At 43.0% G+C, this 17,460-nt stretch overlaps 1 protein-coding gene across 4 annotated transcripts in view; it reads left to right on the forward strand.

Annotated features, from left to right (window-relative positions):
- The window catches only part of LOC137650516 (pseudouridylate synthase TRUB1-like), a 76,595-nt gene that overhangs the window by 37,430 nt on the left and 21,705 nt on the right, over positions 1-17,460 (forward strand). For all 4 annotated transcript variants that reach the window (XM_068383738.1, XM_068383739.1, XM_068383737.1 and 1 more), the window contains exons 5-6: positions 13,108-13,228; positions 14,787-14,932. In XM_068383738.1, coding sequence (XP_068239839.1) covers positions 13,108-13,228; positions 14,787-14,932 — 267 coding nt within the window. The remainder of the gene's footprint in view (positions 1-13,107; positions 13,229-14,786; positions 14,933-17,460) is intronic.

Here is a 17,460-nt window from a genome sequence, read left to right on the forward strand (position 1 = left end):
GAGTTTTTTAATGATAGATTCGACTTCAAACACTTCAAACACATAGGAACAAATCACAAATTTTGGAAGTAATTTGTATTTTACTTAGCTATACAGACGTGGCCGCGGGGGCATAAAACAATTAGAATAGTGCCAACGTTATCCCTGCGTGTCGTAAGAGGCGACTAAAAGGGACGGGACGAGGGGGCTGGGAACCCCCTCTCCTGTATAAAAAATCCTGTGAGAGCAACAAAGAGATGGAGCTGGGGGGGAGAGTGACTGCTCCCCGCACTCTAGTTTTGGGGTGTTTTGAATGTGCGTGGATGTAGTACGATAGAGAGTAAAAGATGTGAGATTAGAAGTATGTTTAGAAGTAGAAGGATGGATGTATTGGCCTTGTGTGAGACAAAGATGAAAGGAAAGGGTGAAGTGATGTTTGGTGAAATGTCTGGTAGAGTGTCTGGGATTGAAAGGGGAAGAGCGAGAGAGGGTGTGGCTTTATTGCTGAGTGAATGGATGGAGATATCATCTAGGTTAATGTGGGTAAGGGTTAGGTTGGGTAGGGAATGTTGGGCGTTTGTCAGTGCGTATGGGCCAGGTAGTGAGAAAAGTAAAGAAGAGCGGAATGAGTTCTGGAATGAATTAACTAGGTGTGTAGAAGGACTGGGTAGAAGGAATTATGTAGTTATTATGGGTGACTTAAATGCTAGAGTGGGTGCTGGAGAGGTAGAAGGTGTCATTTGGGAAGTTTGGTGTACCAGGTGAAAATGAGAGTGGTGAGAGACTGGTAGATATGTGTGTTGAACAAGAAATGGTAATAAGTGCTAGCTTTTTTTCAATATTAATCTTACCCGATAATCATGTAGCTGTCAACTCTGTTGCCGACAGAAATCTACGGTAGGGATACGCCAGCGATCGCTATACAGGTGGGGGTGAACACCACAGCGCCATCTGTGGTCAGGTACTCCAGTACTTCTTGTCAACACCACCTCAATTTTTCCTCTGTCGTGCCTCCGGCTAGACCTACATGGATACGCTATTGATTCTGGAGTTATTGCTCACGATTTGGTGATGTATTTGCTCTAGAATTTAGCCTTCGCTATTCAGGAAGCTATATCATTAGCTTAGCAAGTTTTTGGAATTATTTTGATTTAATTTTTTTTTTTTTTTTTTTTTTTTTTTTTTTTTTTTTTTTTTTTTTTTTTTTTTTTTCCTTTAACAATAATATGTTTTAACGATATATATAATTGGGCTCTTCTCTCAGGTTCTAAGTCAAGAGAGAGAGATAGAGACGGAGGGAGAGAGAGGAGGATAAACGTTTCGTTCAAGCGGGTAACGTTGTTATCGTTTTAGCTCTTCTCCCTAGTCTCTTTAGGGGAAGAAGGTAAACGTTTCTAGAGTTTTATTCTTGTTCTCAAGCTTTATGCGGTGAGAGATTTTAAACGTAGTTTATTTGATCTAGTGTTTAGTCTCTTTTCCAGCCACTGAATTATTTATCTTTCATTATGTTTTTCTGTTACATTGTAATACTGTTTTCGCAATTACTAACTTTTAATGAAGGATAGAATTGCGTGTTTCAGGTACAAACCACTTAAAGTTTCGAGTTCAGTGAAATAAGTGCAAACAGAAAATCAAAAGTGATAAAGTGATAAGCGCAAAGTGTTACAGTGTTGCGTTCGAGGGTTCGTCTGTTCGTGCCAGTTGTTCGCCTAGTCTGGGACCTCTTACAAGCTCCCAAGCCCAGGGGAGAAGTAATGTCGAAGGACTTATGGGTTCAGCAGGCCTTGATCGACGAACAGACGTTTCCCTCCGTGGTTTCGGGTGTAACCAACTCACGTAGCCGACGTGATCACCCCACCCACACAAAGACGAGAGAGCCCATTTATTCCTCGTCTGCGGAAGAGGTTTCTCGCAGAAACCATGGACCAAATCTTGCAGCTTTTAGTGCAAGTCGGTCCCTTCCGCGCAAGTCCAACTCCTAGGTGGTGTCTTTAACACTGGGTCAGTTCGGACTTGCTGCAGTACGACAACTGCACACCTCCCAGAGAGGCAAGGTGGTATCGCAACAGACAGTAACTCAGTCTGTTGCCGCACCAGCTGTTTTAGACCCTCAGTCTCAACGGACAGTAGCTCCGTTTGTTGTTGTCTTATTTTTTAAACTCTAGTGGTCTATGCTGCTTACAATGCAGTCTCAGCTTGCGGTGTTGATGCAGGAGTTTCAGGCAGAGAAGGTTAGCACACCTCCTCCTGCGAGCGCTCCTCCACCTCTGCGCAGTCCACCCTGCCAGACGTATGATGTTGAGGTTCCTCATCCTACCTCCACGCGTGAGCTGCCGCATTGGGAGTTGCCAGATACCAGTCCACCCTGCCAGACGTATGATGTTGAGGTTCCTCAACCTACCTCCACGCGTGAGCTGCCGCATTGGGAGTTGCCAGATACCAGTCCACCCTGCCAGACGTATGATGTTGAGGTTCCTCAACCTACCTCCACGCGTGAGCTGCCGCATTGGGAGTTGCCAGATACCAGCGCTGTGCAGCAACCTCCACTTTCCTTGAGGCAGGAGCCTCTTGCTTTGCGGCAACCTCCTCAACACTTGAGGCAGGAGTCTTATGCTTTGCAGCAACCTACTCTACCCTTGAGGCAGGAGCTTCATGTGTTGCGACAACCTCCTCCATCCTCGAGGCAGCAACCTCCCCCATCCTTGAGGCAGCAACCTCAACTCTTGCGGCAGCCACCTCCACTCTTGAGGCAAGAACCTCAACTCTTGAAAGAGCCTCAACTCTTGAGGAACCTCATGCTATGAGGCAGCCGCCTCAACGCATGCAGCAACCGCATTCTTCACAGCATGAGCCTCTCTCTGCGCAGCTACCTCCTCAACCCTTGAGGCAGACGCAACTCTTGAGGCAGGAACTTCACAGGAGCCTCATGCTATGCGGCATCCTCCTCAAACCATGAGGCAGGAGCCTCATGCTTTGCGGCATCCTCCTCAACCCATGAGGCAGGAGCCTCATGCTATGCGACATCCTCCTCTACCCATGAGGCAGCCTCATGCTATGCGGCATCCCCCTCAACCCATGAGGCAGGAGCCTCATGCTATGCGGAATCCTCCTCAACCCATGAGGCAGGAGTCTCATGCTATGAGGAGCCTCATGCTATGCATCCTCCTCAACGCATGCGGCATAAGCCTCATCCCTTGCAGCTTGAGCCTCATCCCATGCAGCATGAGCCTCATACCATGCAGCATGAGCCTCATCCCATGCAGCATGAGCCTCATCCCATGCAGCATAAGCCGCACGCCATGCAACATGCTCTGCTTACCTTACAGCATGCTCTACATACAGCATGCTCTGCATACAGCATGCTCTGCATACCTTACCGCATGCTTCTCAGTCACACATCTTTGGTTGTTGCCAACTCACTAGACTGTCAAGCAGTTTCATAACGTTGCCTTCTAGTCTGCTGCTTTTGCACCAGTGAAACCCTCACTGAGAAAACTTAGCTTTTCTCGGATATGGTTCCTGTAGATGAGAAAGTGCTATTCTCCCTCCTTCTGATATTCCCTTGAGGACTCTGTCATTTGGAGAGGAGCCTTTAGCTGCTTAGCCTCCTATGGACTTTTATTTAAGCATAACATGCTTCCAGGGAGGGTAATGGTTCCACTTCAGTCGCTAACCCCGTCTGTTACCACACCTGCTCCCATAGACCTTGAGCTGTGTTGCAAGACATGCAGTCCAAGCTTAGTCCTTGTTAGAGGATTTTTTGTTTACGGAGTCAGTGTGTCACTGGGAAGACGTTCAACAACCAGCAGAAGTGACTTGTTGTGACGCAGTGCGGCAACCTCAGCAACCCGATAAGGAGTTGTCTTTACGACCCAGACAGTCTAGACAGCTTCGGGTTGTCACTTTACTTCCTCGCTTTCCCATGGTTGACAGTTCACAGACTGTGCAGCAGTACCATGATCTTGTGTCCGGCTCCGTCAGACGACTAGCTTTTAAGAGCTCCCACAAGTCGTCGCTGTCTGGAGATTCTCAGATGGACTATGGATCTGACCAAGGAACTGGGCCTTCTGGTCAATTTTGAGGAGTCCCAGCTCGTCCCATCCCAGACCATTGTCTTCCTGGGTATGGATCTTCAGAGTCGAGCTTTTCGGGCTTTTCCGTCGGCCCCAAAGATCTACTAAGCCCTAGATTGCTTCCAGAGCATGCTGAGAAGGAACCGATGCTCAGTCAGGTAGTGGATGAGTCTAACAGGGACACTTTCATCGCTGGCCCTGTTCATCGAGTTAGGGAGACCCCACCTCCCCCCCCTTCAGTATCATCTAGCGGCTCACTGGATAAAGGACATGACGCTAGAGACGATCTCAGTTCCTGTTTCCGAAGAGAGGAGGTCTACTCTCACGTGGTGAAAGAACAGCTTTCTTCTCAAGGAAGTCTACCTTTGGCTGTTCAGAAACCCGACCGCCATCTCTTCTCTGACGCATCAGACACGGGCTGGGGTGCGACTTTGGACGGACAGGAATGCTCGGGTACATGGAATCAGGAGCTAAGGACACTTCACATCTATTGCAAGGAGCTGTTGGCGGTTCATCTGGCCTTGTTAAACTTCAAGTCCCTCCAGCTTAACAAGGTGGTGGAGGTGGACTCTGACAACACCACAGCCTTGGCTTACATCTCCAAGCAGGGAGGGACTCTTTCGTGGAAGTTGTTCTAGATCGCAAGGACCTCCTCATCTGGTTAAAAGATCGAAAGCTCACGCTGGTAACGAGGTTCATTCAGGGCGATATGAATGTCATGGCAGATCGCCTTAGCCGGAAGGGTCAGGTCATCCCCACAGAGTGGACCCTTCACAAGAATGTTTGCAGCAGACTTTGGGCCCTGTGGGGTCAGCCAACCATAGATCTGTTCGCTACCTCGATAACCTAGAGGCTCCCGTTGTATTGTTCTCCGATTCCAGACCCAGCAGCAGTTCACGTGGATGCTTTTCTGCTGGATTGGTCCCATCTCGACCTTTATGCATTCCCGCCGTTCAAGATTGTCAACAGGGTACTTCAGAAGTTCGCCTCTCACTAAGGGACACGGCTGACGTTGGTTGGCTCCGCTCTGGCCCGCGAGAGAATGGTTCATAGAGGTACTGCAATGGCTGGTCGACATTCCCAGGACTGTTCCTCTAAGAGTGGACCTTCTACGTCTACCTCACGTAAAGAAGGTACATCCAAACCTCCACGCTCTTCGTCTGACTGCCTTCAGACTATCGAAAGACTCTCAAGAGCTAGGGGCTTTTCGAAGGAGGCAGCCAGAGCGATTGCCAGAGCAAGGAGGACATCTACTCTCAGAGTCTATCAGTCTAAAGGGGAAGTCTTCCGAAGCTGGTACAAGGCCAATGCAGTTTCCTCATCCAGTACCACTGTAACCCAGATTGCTGACTTCCTGTTACATCTAAGGAACGTAAGGTCCCTTTCAGCTCCTACGATTAAGGGTTACAGAAGTATGTTGGCAGCGGTTTTCCGCCACAGAGGCTTGGATCTTTCCACCAACAAAGATCTACAGGACCTCCTTAGGTCTTTTAAGACCTCAAAGGAACGTCGGTTGTCCACTACAGGCTGGAATCTAGACGTGGTCCTAAAGTTCCTTATGTCATCAAGATTTGAACCTCTCCAATCAGCCTCTTTTAAGGACCTCACATTAAAAACTCTTTTCCTCGTGTGCTTGACAACAGCTAAAAGAGTAAGTGAGATCCACGCCTTCAGCAGGAACATAGTTTTCACATCTGAAACGGCTACATGTTCCTTGCAGCTCGTTTTTATTCTAAAACGAGCTTCCTTCACGTCCTTGGCCTAAGTCGTTCGAGATCCCAAACCTGTCCAACTTGGTGGGGGACGAACTGGAGAGAGTACTTTGCCCAGTTAGAGCTCTTAGGTACTATCTAAAAAGGTCATAACCTTTACGAGGACAATCAGAAGCCTTATGGTGTGCTATCAAGAAGCCTTCTCTTCCAAGGTCTAAGAACTCAGTTTCTTACCTATTCAGGCTCTTGATTAGGGAAGCACATTCTCATCTGAAGGAAGAAGACCTTGCTTTGCTGAAGGTAAGGACACATGAAGTGAGAGCTGTGGCTACTTCAGTGGCCCTCAAACAGAACTGTTCTCTGCAGAGTGTTATGGATGCAAGCTATTGGAGAAGCAAGTCAGTGTTCGCATCATTCTATCTCAAAGATGTCCAGTCTCTTTACGAGAACTGCTACACCCTGGGACCATTCGTAGCAACGAATGCAGTAGTAGGCGGGGGCTCAGCCACTACATTCCCATAATCCCATAACCTTTTTAACCTTTCTCTTGAATACTTTTATGGGTTGTACGGTCGGCTAAGAAGCCTTCCACATCCTTGTTGATTTGGCGGGTGGTCAATTCTTTCTTGAGAAGCGCCGAGGTTAAAGGTTGTGATGAGGTCCTTTAGTATGGGTTGCAGCCCTTTATACTTCAGCACCTAAGAGTCGTTCAGCATCCTAAGAGGACCGCTACGCTCAGTAAGGAAGACGTACTTAATAAAGGCAGAGTAATGGTTCAAGTCGTCTTCCTTACCAGGTACTTATTTATTTTATGTTATTTTTGAATAACTAATAAAATAAAATACGGGATACTTAGCTTCTTTGTTAACATGTATGCTGGTCTCCACCCACCACCCTGGGTGTGAATCAGCTACATGATTATCGGGTAAGATTAATATTGAAAAATGTTATTTTCATTAGTAAAATAAATTTTTGAATATACTTACCCGATAATCATGATTTAATTGACCCACCCTTCCTCCCCATAGAGAACCAGTGGACCGAGGAAAAAATTGAGTTCTTGTTGACAAGAAGTACTGGAGTACCTGACCACAGATGGCGCTGTGGTGTTCACCCCCACCTGTATAGCGATCGCTGGCGTATCCCTACCGTAGATTTCTGTCGGCAACAGAGTTGACAGCTACATGATTATCGGGTAAGTATATTCAAAAATTTATTTTACTAATGAAAATAACATTTTAAAAAGAAAGATAAAAATAAGTATACATGGGTAAGAGTGGTAAATGGAAGAGTAGTAGAAAGGGCATTAATGGATTATGTGTTGATAACTAAAAGAATGTTTGGAAGATTGAAAGACGTGCACGTGTTTAGGGGTATGGCTAATGGTATGTCTGATCATTTTTTGGTGGAAGGAAAATTAGTTGTAGCAAAAGAGTGGGGGAATAGAGTAGGTGGATGTAAAAGGGAGCTAGTGAGGGTTGAAGAGCTAATAAAACCGGGGGTAAAAAGTAAATATCAGGAAAGGTTGAAAATGGCATATGACGAGGTGAGAGTAAAAGAAACTGGTAATTTAGAGGAGTGGAAGTTAGCAAAAGAAAATTTTGTTGGGATTGCAAGTGATGTATGTGGCAAGAAGGTTGTTGGAGGCAGCATGAGGAAGGGCAGTGAATGGTGGAATGAAGGAGTGAAGGTAAAAGTGGAAGAGAAAAAGAGGGCTTTTGAAAATGGCTGCAGAGTAATAGTATAGATAAGTATGAAAAATATAGAGAGAAAAAGGTGGAAGTAAAACGTAAGGTACGTGAGGCAAAGAGGGCAGCTGACCTGAGGTGGGGTCAGGGACTGGGTCAGTCATATGAAGAGAATAAGAAGAAGTTTTGGAAAGAAGTGAAGAGAGTAAGGAAGGCCGGCGCAAGAATTGAAGAGACAGTGAAAGATGGAAATGGAAGGTTGTTAAAAGGAGAGGAGGCAAGGAAAAGGTGGGCGGAATATTTTGAAAGTTTGCTGAATGTTGAGGATGATAGGGAGGCAGATATAATTGCTGTTCCAGGTGTTGAGGTGCCAGTGATGGGAGATGAGAATGAGAGTGAGATTACAATAGAGGAAGTGAGGAGAGCACTAGATGAAACGAGAGTAGGAAAAGCATCTGGTATGGATGGTGTGAAAGCTGAGATGTTGAAGGAAGGGGGTGTGACTGTACTTGAATGGTTGGTGAGATTGTTTAATGTGTGTTTTGTGTTGTCAATGGTACCAGTAGATTGGGTCTGTGCATGTATTGTACCACTATATAAGGGTAAGGAAGATGTGCATGAGTGTTGTAATTCAAGAGGTATTAGTTTGTTGAGTGTAGTTGGAAAAGTGTATGGTAGAGTACTGATTAATAGGATTAAGGATAAAACAGAGAATGCAATCTTGGAGGTACAGGGTGGTTTTAGAAGAGGTAGGGGTTGTATGAATCAGATGTTTACAGTTAGGCAGATATGCGAGAAATATTTAGCAAAAGGTAAGGAGGTGTATGTTGCGTTTATGGATCTGGAGAAAGCATATGATAGAGTTGATAGGGAAGCAATGTGGAATGTGATGAGGTTATATGGAGTTGGTGGAAGGTTGTTGCAAGCAGTGAAAAGTTTCTACAAAGGTAGTAAAGCATGTGTTAGAATAGGAAATGAAGTGAGCGATTGGTTTCCGGTGAGAGTGGGGCCGAGACAGGGATGTGTGATGTCGCCGTGGTTGTTTAACTTGTATGTTGATGGAGTGTTGAGAGAGGTGAATGCTCGAGTGCTTGGACGAGGATTAAAACTGGTAGGGGAGAATGATCATGAATGGGAGGTAAATCAGTTGTTGTTTGCGGATGATACTGTACTGGTAGCAGACACAGAAGAGAAGCTTGACCAACTAGTGACAGAATTTGGAAGGGTGTGTGAGAGAAGGAAGTTAAGAGTTAATGTGGGTAAGAGTAAGGTTATGAGATGTACAAAAGGGGAGGGTGGTGCGAGGATGAATGTCATGTTGAATGGAGAGTTACTTGAGGAGGTGGATCAGTTTAAGTACTTGGTGTCTGTTGTTGCAGCAAATGGTGGAGTGGAAGATGTACGTCAGGGAGTGAATAAAGGATGCAAAGTGTTGGGGACAGTTAAGGGAGTAGTAAAAAATAGAGGGTTGGGCATGAATGTAAAGAGAGCTTTGTATGAGAAAGTTATTGTACCGACTGTGATGGATGGATCGGAGTTGTGGGGAATGAAAGTGACGGAGAGATAGAAATTGAATGTGTTTGAGATGAAATGTCTAAGGAGTATGGCTGGTGTATCTCGAGTAGATAGGGTTAGGTACGAAGTAGTGAGGGTGAGAACAGGTGTAAGAAATGAGTTAGCATCTAGAGTGGATATGAATGTGTTGAGGTGGTTTGGCCATGTTGAGAGAATGGAAAATGGCTGTCTGCTAAAGAAGGTGATGAATGCAAGAGTTGATGGGAGAAGTACAAGAGGAAGGCCAAGGTTTGGGTGGATGGATGGAGTGAAGGAAGCTCTGGGTGATAGGAGGATAGATGTGAGAGAGGCAAGAGAGTGTGCTAGAAATAGGAATGAATGGCGAGCGATTGTGACGCAGTTCCAGTAGGCCCTGCTGCTTCCTCCGGTGCCTTGGAAGACCGCGGAGGTAGGAGCAGTAGGGGATTCAGCGTTATGAAGCTTCATCTGTGGTGGATAATGGGGGAGGGGGGGTGCCTGTGGCACCCCTAGCAGTACCTGCTGAACTCAGTTGAGTCCCTTGTCAGGCTAGGAGGAATATAGAGAGGAGAGGTCCCCTTTTCCTGTTTCATTTGTTTGATGTCAGCTACCCCCCAAAATTGGGGGAAGTGCCTTGGTATATGTATGATGTATTTATTCTGATGTAGATACAAACTTTTGAGTCATTTAATGGGGTTACTTCTGATTTCGTTTTCTATGGCCAGACAATATAAAATAAATTGGTAGCTTGCACCATGCTGCGTTGCTCAGTAGCTGCTGCGCATGACGGGTTACGCTTGTATTAGGCACTTACAGTACTGTACTCACAACACTTCTGTCCGTCGAGGCTGTCTAATGTCCCTGCCTTCATCCCTACGATCAGACAACCGCATCGCCTGCTCTTTGCCCTTATTTTGCTTGTGTCTTTAGCATTTTTTGTCACTTGGATATTAATTATTTGTGAGTTAGAGTGTATACATTTCGACTATGCCAAATTTGTTACGTTCCTGCCCTGACCATAATGGTTGCCCTTGTGGAACCTTTATGAGCCTGGTAGAAGTGAATCTTCACCTGGTATGTCTGTCATGTCAAGGAAAATGATGTATGTTGGAATCTCCATGTGAGTATTGTAGCAAGTGATCATCCTCCCTGTAGGATAAATATCGTTCTCGTCGGAAGAAGCGAGCCAAGAGAGATCAGTCTCCCTCTCCTTTGGTGAGCAGTGAGGAGAAGCAAAAGGTAGGTTCGTTGTTGAATGTTATATCCCCACCAAGTTCTGTGTGTCAGCTTCCCTCTTAGTTTTCTATCACGGAGGATGATGGCTCCAATTTCATTGACACATCTCCTATTGTTAATAATGTGCATTATGAAATTGAACCTGTTTTTATCACGTATCCCCTGGCTACAGTAGCTACACTCCCTAAGCCAGATCCACTTAATGCTTCTATCCCATATTACGCTGTTATGTCTAGATCCCCCTCATCCCCCCAGGAGTGCGCTTAGTGGGGATTTCTATCTTTCAGACTACAGTATGTAGATACGATGTTCCCTTTAGAATGTCTCCCATTAGAACGGTGAAATCCTCTCATTCCCAAATGGACCATAGAGTTGAGCCTATCATTTCTTCTTGTACAGAGGCAGCCTTATTGGAAGTTCCTGATTACCAGTCTCCAACTCATATTAATGAGGAAGGCTTGCTTCATTCACCTAGGGGTCCTAGGCAGAAAACACTTCTAAACAGCACCCGGAATGAGTCGAGAGATTGGTCATCTTTTTACTATGACGGTGGTCGGACCGCTTCGGCAGAGTTTGCAATACCTTCATGCTCCAAGCAGGCTTCTTCTTCCAAGCTTACTAAAGCTGGGAAGTTGAGTGTAACTATTCTTGCCATGCCAAGAAACTCTTTTAAGAATACTGTCATGCCAAAGATTCAGATTCATATTTCTGAACTTGCCAAAGTATCCAGACATGATGATGTCTCTGTGCATTAGGTCTTCCCCCCTCCCACTGCCTAGGCAGGCCGACAGGTCCAAGCAAGTTGTCCCCCTAAGCGTCATGACGCCATTTTGACACGTGAGAGTATTCCTCCACGTCATGATGCTACTAAGAATGTAACTATACGTCCATCTGATGTTAAAGGACATAATAAGCCATGTCATAAATCCAGAGTTTTATGTACTCTTGACCAAGAACCAACAAGTTAGAGTAATACTTGTGGAGTTGTATTCAGACCTACTGGAATTTCACATGGAAATACCAAGAGAACTTCCAGAAGGGCCAAACCTGCTACGCCAACCTCACATAAAATTCCACATCACAGTACATTGCCTATCCCTTCACAGCCGGAGACTATCCAGCATCTCCTCCGAAAGAAAGGCTTTTCAAGACCAACTGCGAAGCAGCTTTCCGGATACCTTTGAAAGTCGTCCTGAACATTTTACCAGGCCAAGTGGAAAATCTTCTGTGATTTGTATCGTAGGGGGAATATTGCTACACTCTAAAGCCACTATTCCTGTGATTGCAGACTTTTTAGTGTTCCTAAGGAACAAAAAGCCCTTTTCAATCGCTGTGGTGAAAGGCTACCGCTCGGGCTTGAGTATAGCATTCAAATTGAAAGGACTGGACCTCTAAGATTCTTGATGAGGAGTTTCGAGCAGTCTTGCCCTCTTCGAGAACTAAAACCCCCCTCCTGGGATGTGACTAAAGTCCTACGGGCCTTAAAGGAAGCTCTGTACGAACCTATGCATACAGCCTTAGACAAAAATCTTACCTTGAAGACAGTCTTCCTCCTTGCCTTAGCTTTAGTCAACAGAGTGAGTGAACTGCATGGTATATCTCCTTGTGTAACATTCCAGAAGGTGGAGAGAACTATTTTTGTTTTTTGTTCCTGAATTTATGGCCAAAACCTAAAATTCGGTTGCTATTGATATCAGATTTGACTCTCACAATACTGATTTTCAAAGAGGTAACTGATGACCCAGATAACATGTTACTATTTCCTTGAAGAGCTAATTAAGCATAGTATCTCAGGCTCAGAATCTCTAATTTGTGTGTGAGCACTGGCCATTCCAAAAAGAAAGTTTCCATCAACACCATTTCCTTTTGGTTGAGAGAAATCATCATGAAAGCCTATAATTCCTCAGGGGAAGCGTCTCAGGGTGTCCTTCCTTGAGCACATGATATACGTGAGGTTGCTACAACATTAACGTTTCGCAAAAACCTCCCCGTAACTCAAGTCCTAAAAGCAGATTCTGGAAGAGACAAATCACTTTTGTGAAGAACTACCTTAAAGATTACACATACAGGTCCCTAGACACCTTTTCCATAGGACCTATTGTTGCTGCACAACAAATTGTCTAACTTGAGCTCTCATGGGACAAGTAATTGGTTCTATCCCAGGCATCAGTTATTCTCTACATTATAAGGGTGTTTAGGAGTATAAAGGCGAATGGAAATTTTAATCTAACTTGAAGTCCTCACTTAAAATCTCCCTAATGCAAGTATGGATGCCTTGGGTTTGTTTGGCTGACATATTGATGATACTGTATATTGCATATATTTGTATTATAAACCACTTAATATTCATACCACTTCATCCTGGTAAATGTCTTTTGAATAGTACAGAAGGCCCTGCCTTGTAAGAGCCTGCTGTACTGTTCACAAGTAATTCACTTGATATCTTGCGATTAGTATAGTAATTGTATCTTGAGATAAAGGGCAGATTTCTTACCTTACGGAGACTTCTTCCCACCTAAGGAAGACTCCCCATTAAATGACTCGGAAGTTTGTTTCCGCGTTGGAATAAACTGCAAATTTTATATAATTTGTTTTTCTTAGATTTACAAACCTTAGTCATTTTCCAAAGGTCCTGCCCCAGCCATCCCGCAAGTCTTTGACCAGAAGAGTGTTGTGAGTAAGCGCTTGATACAAGCATAACCCATCATGTGCAGCAGCTACCCAGCAACGCAACATAGCAATCTACCAATTGCCTTTTGATTGTCTGGCTGTAGAAAATGAAACCAGAAGTAACCCCATTAAATGATGGGCTTGTTAATCTAGGAAAATACAAATTGTATAAAATTTATAGTTTTTACAGATTATTCTATTTCAACTTTCTTTCAGATCATGTCACAGAAAATATGTTACAGGAGAGACTAAAGGATTTTGAAGGGAGGATAAAGCAAACACCTCCATTGTATTCTGCTTTGAAAAAAGATGGAAAAAGATATTCTGACTTGGCAAGGTAATTGGAAAGTAAATTTTGTGATACAAGTGAGATTGAAAAGATGCTCTTTCAGTCATTTATGAATGGCATCGAAAGTGGCTCTAGTCTATTGCATTGACAATTTTTGTATGTATTGGTTCAATTTATCCTCAAGTGGTACTTCTCTAATCCTTTTAAATACCAAACGATTGCTTTAAATTCTAATACTTAAGCATTCAAAGCTTTGCTCATTTCTCACTTTCTCAATTTTTTTCAAGGACCCTTACCTGTGAGTCAAAGCAAGAGTATTTTGATTTTAGTAGACAACATATTGTATATGTAAAAAAGGATAAAAATTCATGATTTTTTAATGTTGGTTTTGTTGTATTACAGAATATTTATACTCATTTTGTATCATAGTATTCATTTTGTGTGCATTTAACTACCCACAAATACTGATTTTTTAAATTTATTTTTGTCATCAGCTTAAAGCTGACACTATAAAAATATGCACAAATTGTTGTGCTGATAGTATCAGTATTGCTAGTATCAGCCTTTTTCTTGATTACTGGTATCTGTATCGACCACTGTCACAACACCAGTATCGGTATCGGCCAATAAAAAAATTAGCTTAAATTGCCGATACTCCGATGCTGGGACTTTGGGTTATTTGAACATCAAAGATTTCCTTGTGTTCAGATTAAAAGTTTCCAACATTTTTGACATCCCACGTTATAACAACGAGGCTGAAGTAGATGGAGCATAGTGATATGAAATAGTCATACAGACAACTAAAAGACAAAGGGTGATGTGTAGAATGTAACACTATTAGGGAGAAATTCGGTGGGATTGAGCATTGGAAATGGAAACCTATTATATTTTTTTTTTTTTTGTCAAAGCTACCATTTTAGCTCCTCACACAAATACTAAATTCCCAAATGCAAATATTTTTTTTTACTTTACTCTGTTTGTGAAGAGCTATGTTTTCTAGTTCAGATATCTGGTTCAACTAATATTATGATATTCAGTAATAAAAAAAACATCATTTAGGGGAAGGCATTAGATTTATGATCAGATTGTGTTATTGCCATGGACATCGCCATAGTTTAACATGTTTAAAAAAAAAAAATCTTTAAAACACTGTTTTATGTCAAATAGATACCATAAAGTGCTTGGCCTATACTGTTTACTCAATAGGTCTAATGAGGCCTCACACTGTATTGCGCACACTGAAGAGGGTGAAAAGTCAGTCATCAAATCAATATTATACTGTTATTGTAATCATTAGAAAGAATTTCTAAAGTATTGGCTGGTATTGCTATCGGTCTAGAAAAAAATTAGGTATTGGTATTGGTCTAAAAGAATTTGGGTATCAGTATCAGTATTGGGCTCCAAGAAGGTATCGGCACATCTCTACTAAAAATGGTATTTATATTACAACTATGTATTGTTTATTTACTGTAGGTAATTTCGTGAGGTCAGCGGCATATGGAGTTCACCTGTTTTTTCATTTAACATGTTTGTCGGCATTGTGCTCTATTCTATAATTTAGTAGAACTGTATTTTGTAAAGTAATAAAATTATAATATATTTTCAGAGAAGGAATTGATATTGAAATACAGCCAAGATTTGTACACTGCTATGAGTTGAAGTTGAGTGAATTCAATCCACCATATTTTGCCTTGACTGTATCTTGCGGCCCAGGCTTCTATATCCGCAGCTTAATACATGATCTTGGACAAGGTTTGTATGTTTTCTTTACTTATACCCCCAAAAACTCACAATTAAGTTTTTTTAAATCAATATTTTTTTAGAAAGCGATAATGTCCACTAAAACTAATGGTCAGCTGATGAAATTGAGTACTGTGTTATGAGCTACAATAAAAAATGGATTTATGCATAGTATAAATTTATATTTTGTCATACAATTAATTAATTGACACTTTTTAAGGGAACAAAGTTTGTGTGTTTTCTACTATTTTAAATGTGTTGTATGACACGAGAGAGAGAGAGAGAGAGAGAGAGAGAGAGAGAGAGAGAGAGAGAGAGAGAGATATCAGCGGATGAAATTGAATGTCATATTTTTGTATAGGTTTCTTTCACCGACATAATTCCACAATTTGCTATTTAGTAATATTAAATTCATTCTTAAACTCAGGGTTATTAAATATAATAATGCATTGTTAATACAGTTATTTATTGCTGGCAAAATACATACATACATACATATACCCAGGCACTTCCCCCCAATTTTGGGGGGTAGCCGACATCAACAAAGAAACAAAAACAAAAAGGGGACCTCTACTCTCTACGTTCCTCCCAGCCTAACAAGGGACTCAACCGAGTTCAGCTGGTACTGCTAGGGTGTCACAGCCCACCCTCCCACATTATCCACCACAGATGAAGCTTCATAATGCTGAATCCCCTACTGCTGCTACCTCCGCGGTCATCTAAGGCATCGGAGGCAGCAGCAGGGCCTACCGGAACTGCGTCACAATTGCTCGCCATTCATTCCTATTTCTAGCACGCTCTCTTGCTTCCCTCACATCTATCCTCCTATCACCCAGAGCTTCCTTCACTCCATCCAGCCACCCAAACCTTGGCCTTCCTCTCGTACTTCTCCCATCAACTCTTGCATTCATCACCTTCTTTAGCAGACAGCCATTTTCCATTCTCTCAACATGGCCAAACCACCTCAACACATTCATATCTACTCTAGCTGCTAACTCATTTCTTACACCCGTTCTCACCCTCACCACTTCGTTCCTAACCCTATCTACTCGAGATACACCAGCCATACTCCTTAGACACTTCATCTCCAACACATTCAATTTCTGTCTCTCCATCAATTTCATTCCCCACAACTCCGATCCATACATCACAGTTGGTACAATTACTTTCTCATATGGAACTCTCTTTACATTCATGCCCAAACCTCTATTTTTTACTACTCCCTTAACTGCCCCCAACACTTTGCAACCTTCATTGACTCTCTGACGTACATCTGCTTCCACTCCACCATTTGCTGCAACAACAGACCCCAAGTACTTAAACTGATCCACCTCCTCAAGTAACTCTCCATTCAACATGACATTCAACCTTGCACCACCTTCCCTTCTCGTACATCTCATAACCTTACTCTTACCCACATTAACTCTCAACTTCCTCCTCTCACACACACTTCCAAATTCTGTCACTAATCGTCCAAGCTTCTCTTCTGTGTCTGCAACCAGTACAGTATCATCCACAAACAAAAACTGATTTACCTCCCATTCATGGTCATTCTCATCTACCAGTTTTAATCCTCGTCCAAGCACTCGAGCATTCACCTCTCTCACCACTCCATCAACGTATAAGTTGAACAACCATGGCGACATCACACATCCCTGTCTCAGCCCCACTCTCACTGGAAACCAATCACTCACTTCATTTCCTATCCTAACACATGCTTTACTACCTTTGTAGAAACTTTTCACTGCTTGCAACAACCTTCCACCAACTCCATATAACCTCATCACATTCCACATTGCTTCCCTATCAACTCTATCATACGCTTTCTCCAGATCCATAAACGCAACATACACCTCCTTACCTTTTGCTAAATATTTCTCGCATTTCTGCCTAACTGTAAAAATCTGATTCATACAACCCCTACCTCTTCTAAAACCACCCTGTATTTCTAAGATTGCATTCTCTGTTTTATCCTTGATCCTATTAATCATTACTCTACCATACACTTTTCCAACTACGCTTAACAAACTAATACCTCTTGAATTACAACACTCATGCACATCTCCCTTACCCTTATATAGTGGTACAATACATGCACAAACCCAATCTACTGGTACCATTGACAACACAAAACACATATTAAACAATCTCACCAACCATTCAAGTACAGTCACACCCCCCTCCTTCAACATCTCAACTCTCACACCATCCATACCAGATGCTTTTCCTACTCTCGTTTCATCTAGTGCTCTCCTCACTTCATCTATTGTAATCTCTCTCTCATTCTCATCTCCCATCACTGGCACCTCAACACCTGCAACAGCAATTATATCTGCCTCCCTATTATCCTCAACATTCAGTAAACTTTCAAAATATTCCGCCCATCTTTTCCTTGCCTCCTCTCCTTTTAATAACCTTCCATTTCCATCTTTCACTGTCTCTTCAATTCTTGAGCCAACCTTCCTTACTCTCTTCACTTCTTTCTAAAACTTCTTATTCTCTTCATATGAATGACCCAGTGGCAAAATACAATTCATTTA

Source organism: Palaemon carinicauda, chromosome 12 (genome assembly GCF_036898095.1).
Source record: "Palaemon carinicauda isolate YSFRI2023 chromosome 12, ASM3689809v2, whole genome shotgun sequence".
Lineage (NCBI taxonomy): Eukaryota > Metazoa > Arthropoda > Malacostraca > Decapoda > Palaemonidae > Palaemon > Palaemon carinicauda.